Source organism: Primulina huaijiensis, chromosome 1 (genome assembly GCF_012295235.1).
Source record: "Primulina huaijiensis isolate GDHJ02 chromosome 1, ASM1229523v2, whole genome shotgun sequence".
NCBI lineage: Eukaryota > Viridiplantae > Streptophyta > Magnoliopsida > Lamiales > Gesneriaceae > Primulina > Primulina huaijiensis.
This window is the reverse complement of record NC_133306.1, coordinates 9,296,673-9,302,873: the sequence shown is the minus strand read 5'-3', so window position 1 is coordinate 9,302,873 and position 6,201 is coordinate 9,296,673. Positions and strand designations below refer to the sequence as shown.

The window sequence follows — 6,201 nt, the reverse complement described above, 5'->3', positions numbered from 1 at the left end:
GGTCATCCATGAAAAAATATTACTTTTTATGCTAAGAGTATTATTTTTTATTGTGAATATGGATAGGGTTGACCCGTCTCACAGATTAATATCCGTGAGACGGTCTCACGTAAGACCTACTCATTCATGAGACTGTCTCACAAAACATTTATTATAATATAAACATGGTGAAAAAATAACTGGAAACAAAAATAAAATTTAACATTTATTATAATATAAACATGGTGAAAAATAACTGGAAACAAAAATAAAATTTTAACATATAAAATATCTGAAGATGTGAATGCGTAATAAAAACAATAAAAAATTAATTTGATTTAATTATTGAATTGATTTTTTTTATCTAGTGCAATTTAATTTTTATGGTTTTTGGTGTGTAAATTAAGAGTAATCAATAGAAGTCTTATCAGTTACTCCACATAATACCTCAATATTTCAGTAGGATAAGATTAAATCTTTTAAATTTTATAATTATAATGCTGCTAACATAATATAAAACTTATTTCATAAAATAAGCTATGATTGCAACCAAAACACCATTGTTGAGCAGTAGATTCTATAAAAAAAACCTATGAAATTACTTTGAATCAAAAGTTTATGACACCAAACTAATAGGATACACCTTTATAGATGTTTGATATTCCAAGCAATAACCTTTCAAGTGAGAAAATGTAAAGCCCATGGGCTGTTCCCGATCCAACTAGCGGGAGTCGGTTATCCCATGGCAGCATTACTCAATGACTCCTCCAGCCCAGGCACTGGAGTTTGTGCCTCCCCAGACTCGAACCTAAGATCTCCTGGACATATAGATACTTAGCACAAGTCTGGTACCAATTGAGCTCAATTGGTACCAGACTTGTGCTAAGTATCTATATGTCCAGGAGATCTTAGGTTCGAGTCTGGGGAGGCACAAACTCCAGTGCCTGGGCTGGAGGAGTCATTGAGTAATGCTGCCATGGGATAACCGACTCCCGCTAGTTGGATCGGGAACAGCCCATGGGCTTTACATTTTCTCACTTGAAAGGTTATTGCTTGGAATATCAAACATCTATAAAGGTGTATCCTATTAGTTTGGTGTCATAAACTTTTGATTCAAAGTAATTTCATAGGTTTTTTTTATAGAATCTACTGCTCAACAATGGTGTTTTGGTTGCAATCATAGCTTATTTTATGAAATAAGTTTTATATTATGTTAGCAGCATTATAATTATAAAATTTAAAAGATTTAATCTTATCCTACTGAAATATTGAGGTATTATGTGGAGTAACTGATAAGACTTCTATTGATTACTCTTAATTTACACACCAAAAACCATAAAAATTAAATTGCACTAGATAAAAAAAATCAATTCAATAATTAAATCAAATTAATTTTTTTATTGTTTTTATTACGCATTCACATCTTCAGATATTTTATATGTTAAATTTTATTTTTGTTTCCAGTTATTTTTTCACCATGTTTATATTATAATAAATGTTAAATTTTATTTTTGTTTCCAGTTATTTTTTCACCATGTTTATATTATAATAAATGTTTTGTGAGACAGTCTCATGAATGAGTAGGTCTTACGTGAGACCGTCTCACGGATATTAATCTGTGAGACGGGTCAACCCTATCCATATTCACAATAAAAAATAATACTCTTAGCATAAAAAGTAATATTTTTTCATGGATGACCCAAATAAAAGACCCGTCTCACAAATACGACCCGTGAGACCGTCTCACACAAGTTTTTGCCCTCATGAATATATATTTGGAAGATGAGTTGAGCTGGTTCATATTTGTGGTGAAAAATAATACTTTTATATGAATTGGGTCAGAATAAAAATTCACATCACAAAATTGATATACAAGACGATCCCACATAAATTACGTAATTATATTATGATACCCTTTTCGATTCTCTCGAATCACATCTCATTTTTTGAATTTGTTAAGTTCAGAACTGATTTAAAATCCACACATGATTCTAAAATTATTTTTTTTTATGAGAAAGTGCAGAGAAAATAATTAAATTACTAGCCAACTATGACATTTGACGCAAATTAATGGTGAAAAGCGGCCTAGAGTGAGGGTCATAAAATGCTTTTTTTTACCGGAAATTGGTCTTCAGTCTACAACCGTCGATTTTTTTGTGTTCAGTCTATGGGTACTTTTTTAGTATCACATTTTCACATGAAGTGTACCACATTTCCACATGAAGTGTACCACATTTTGTATGACATAGTACCACAATTTTGTGGGTAAGGAGTGAACCAAAAGAAATATTTTGATTGTGGATTTTTCACCAACTTCCACTTTTTTTTATATCTGTAATATAAAAATGATTTTTTGTCTTTTTAGTTGAAAATGTATTGTATAATCAGACGCAATATAAATCATCAGAATTTTCAAATAATTTCCATGAAATAATAAGATTTTAAAATTATTCCATATGCAACATAAAAATGTTATTTCGACTAATCAATTTAATTTGAAATAATCATATAAGATGTTATGTCAATTACATCAATTTTTGTATTATACTATTGATTGAATATGTTTATAGGGTTTGGAAAGAGGCAATTTATAGAGGACCATTACCGGTGGACCACGTGCCAGATGCAAAACCGACGGATAGGATCTTTCCACTAAGAAACAATCGTACGGTTAACAAGCTTTTCCAGAGAAAGCTAAGTTATCAGCATGAAACGGTCCAAAATCGTCCCCGTGTACCACTCGATAGCGTTATTATACCGAATGATCCAACGGACCGCAGATTCTCCTCACTTCTCTCCCTCTCCGATCCCTGCCCCGTATCTCCGACGTCGGAACACACGTCCACCATCGAGTACGATTCTTGTATCTTCTCTGTAAATGTTCCCTTCGAATTTTTTTTCTTCGAATTCCTGTTCCTTTATCTTATCTCTTTAATTTTGGTAATCTACTCGTCATAACTTTAATTTTGCGGACGATTTTCGAATTTTGTTGCGAGGTTTGAAGTTTCGTGCTATCGATAATTTGAGTTTCGCTTCTCTTTCGACCAATTTTCCAAATTTCTTCTGGGGCCAGTGTGAAACCAGAGTAGTTTCACGTTTTTCATCCGATTTCTTCTTTGTTTTTTCCCTTGAATTTCTTTTCAAAGACTTCCATATTCTCTGGTTCTGGCTCAAAATTGTAGTCGGAGTTTTCTATCGATTTTACTTTGAACTTCCGTTGAAAACTTACGTATCCACTTCTCCATCTCGAAACTGAGACTATCTCCCTGATAATATTGAAAGAATGGCAGATTCGGATAATGAATCTGGGGGGCACAAGGATCACAACGAAATCTCCCAAAAAGAACAAGACAGGTTCCTCCCGATCGCAAACGTCAGCAGAATCATGAAGAAAGCTTTGCCCGCTAATGCAAAAATATCCAAAGACGCGAAAGAAACAGTGCAAGAATGCGTCTCCGAATTCATCAGCTTCATCACCGGTGAGGCATCCGACAAGTGTCAGCGAGAGAAGAGAAAGACGATCAACGGCGACGATTTACTGTGGGCGATGACCACTCTAGGATTCGAGGATTACGTCGAGCCACTTAAGATTTACTTGCAGAGGTTTAGGGATATGGAGGGGGAGAAAAGCGCCTTGGCCGGAAGAGGAGAGAAGGAGAGCGGTGTCAGCTCCGGCGACGGCGACGGCGGCGGAAATGGTGGTGCATTGACTCTAGGGAATAGTAGTGGGGGATACGAAAGAATGTATGGTATGAATATAATGGGCCACCAAGGAGGAGGCCCCGTTTACGGGTACGGGCATATGGCGGGAGGATCCGGGAAGGTCGGATCGGGCAATCATCTAGGATCCGGGTCGGGTGGATCCCGTGGGCGGGCAAGGTAGTGATTAGTTTATATTGCTCGGTGGTGATAATCCTGGTAATGGGTAATAAATCTCTCTCTCTATATATAATAATAATAATAAATTAATATATATGTATATACACAGTTTTCTTGTGTTCTTCACCAACGGTACTCTTCTATGTGGTCACAAAAGAAACGAAAGAAACGGTATTCAGTAATTGGATATAATGAAGCATATCAAAATTATTTATCAAATAGATGAGTGATATCTCATTGATAGTTAAAAAAAACATATCGAAACTATATATGTAATTTGACTATATTACATAGGCAATAAATTTTATGTATATGTGTTTTGTTTGATTTGGTTTTGTTTAGTTTAATTATTATAGTTTATTTCAAATTTTTATTTTTTGCTGTTTCTAAATGTGATTATTATTATTGGTTTTTGAAAAACTTGGTCTTGTTTAACATTGGTTTAAGTGTGATAGTTGTTAAGCTGGGGGTGAACTATAACGAGATTTGATTAAGCTGTAGACTTTGAATTTTTATGTTTGTCAATGCTATTTCGGCTTAAATCGATATTAAACTTGCCTTTTATTTATTTATTTTTTTTTGGCTTTTGGGTTGAGAACTTGACCACTCGCTTGTTTTGAATGTAAAATAAAAGATTGTCCAAGCATAACTACAACAAACTATTTATCAAATCTGTGTCACCAACCAATTTTAGTTCTTTAGTTGCAGTCAATTACTCAATTTTTTAATATCATAACCAATTTTTTTTCTACCCTGCATTTGAATATTTTTACCACGTCACTTTGAGACTGGTTGACTCGTTTTATATTTATAATATAATGAAAAGTAATAGTTTGATATAAAATAATAATATTTTTTCATGAACTGTATTGGGTTCTAGATACGTCTCACAAAATTGACATATGAAATGTTTTTAGAAAAGTTTTTGAGACGGATGAAACTATGAGGATATATAATGCATGAATCAAATACATATATATATATATATATATATATATATATATATGTGTGTGTGTATATATATATATATGTATATATATATGTATGTATGTATGTATATATATATATATGTATGTATGTATGTAATAATAAATATCACATCATTAGCATCATGAATACTACTTGTATTGCCTACACTATACGTCATTTAGCTCAGCCCAACCTCTCCCGGTTAGTAAAATAGTGTTGAATGAGTCGCAACAAAACAAGATTATTTACATAATAATATCCGACTGCTTTAATTTGTTTATGCTGAATTGATTATTAATCTCAGTTCAACCTGGTAACCAAACAAAAAGGACTTTTTAATTCATTAATCAAATTGAATAATTGAATGGATTCAATCACGCGTATTTGTCAAGGGTTTTTTTCACTACCTTAAATGAAATAATAAATTAAATAAGTAAGGCATGTGATGAGAATTTAATCATCTAATGTATCACGCCAATGAAGATGGTATGATAAATTTTTTTTTTTACAAAAAATAAAAATAAATACTTCAAGTCCCGCCATCTTGGATGGCGGGACTTGAATTTTTTTTCGAGAATTTTTTTTCGCCATCTAAGATGGCATGACTTGGTTTTTTGAAAAAAAATTCAAGTCCCGTCATCCAAGATGGCATGACTTGAATTTTATATTCTCTAACAATGCTACTACTATCAATAATAATAATAATTTGTATTTAATAATTAATAATAATAAAATAATTATGATTAATTATAGGCAAAACAAATTAATAGTAATACTTTTTTTTTCACATAATACTATATAAAACAAATAATAATAATAATAATAATAATGAATTAATTTTACTACTTATTTGTATTTAATAAGTTAAAAACAAAAATAACAATCTTTACAATAAATTTTTTATATTATTTGTGTAAACTAAATTAACTGTAATACTAAATTTTTTATGTTCTCCATATATAAAAAACAATTATTATTCAAAAATAAAAATTAATATTTCTTATTTTTATTTTATAAGTTAATAATAATATAAATAATAATAAAATAATAATTTTTATAACCATAAGTTTAGATACTATGTATGTAAAATAAAATAATAATAATAATAATAAAATAAATTAATCATAATACATTGAACGTAAATAATCATTTTAATCATAAATTTTATACGTAATAAAATGATTAAATAATAATTTTATTCAAAAACCAAATTTACATAAATTAAATTAATACTTACTTTGAACTTAAAAATTAAAATTTCATCTGCAAAAAAATAATCACAAATAAATAATTTATTGATTTCAATCAAACTTGAAAGACAAAACTTAATTTAGAGTATAACTACCTCATATGTTGAAGTAGAAAGTGATATTG

At 30.7% G+C, this 6,201-nt stretch overlaps 1 protein-coding gene across 1 annotated transcript; it reads left to right on the top strand.

Annotated features, from left to right (window-relative positions):
• The first annotated feature begins 2,573 nt into the window (after window positions 1-2,573).
• LOC140981376 (nuclear transcription factor Y subunit B-3-like) lies at window positions 2,574-3,952 on the top strand. Its single transcript, XM_073447764.1, has one exon. The coding sequence runs from the start codon at window positions 3,263-3,265 to the stop codon at window positions 3,860-3,862; it is 600 nt and encodes a 199-aa protein (XP_073303865.1). The 5' UTR covers window positions 2,574-3,262; the 3' UTR covers window positions 3,863-3,952.
• Window positions 3,953-6,201: the final 2,249 nt, after the last annotated feature.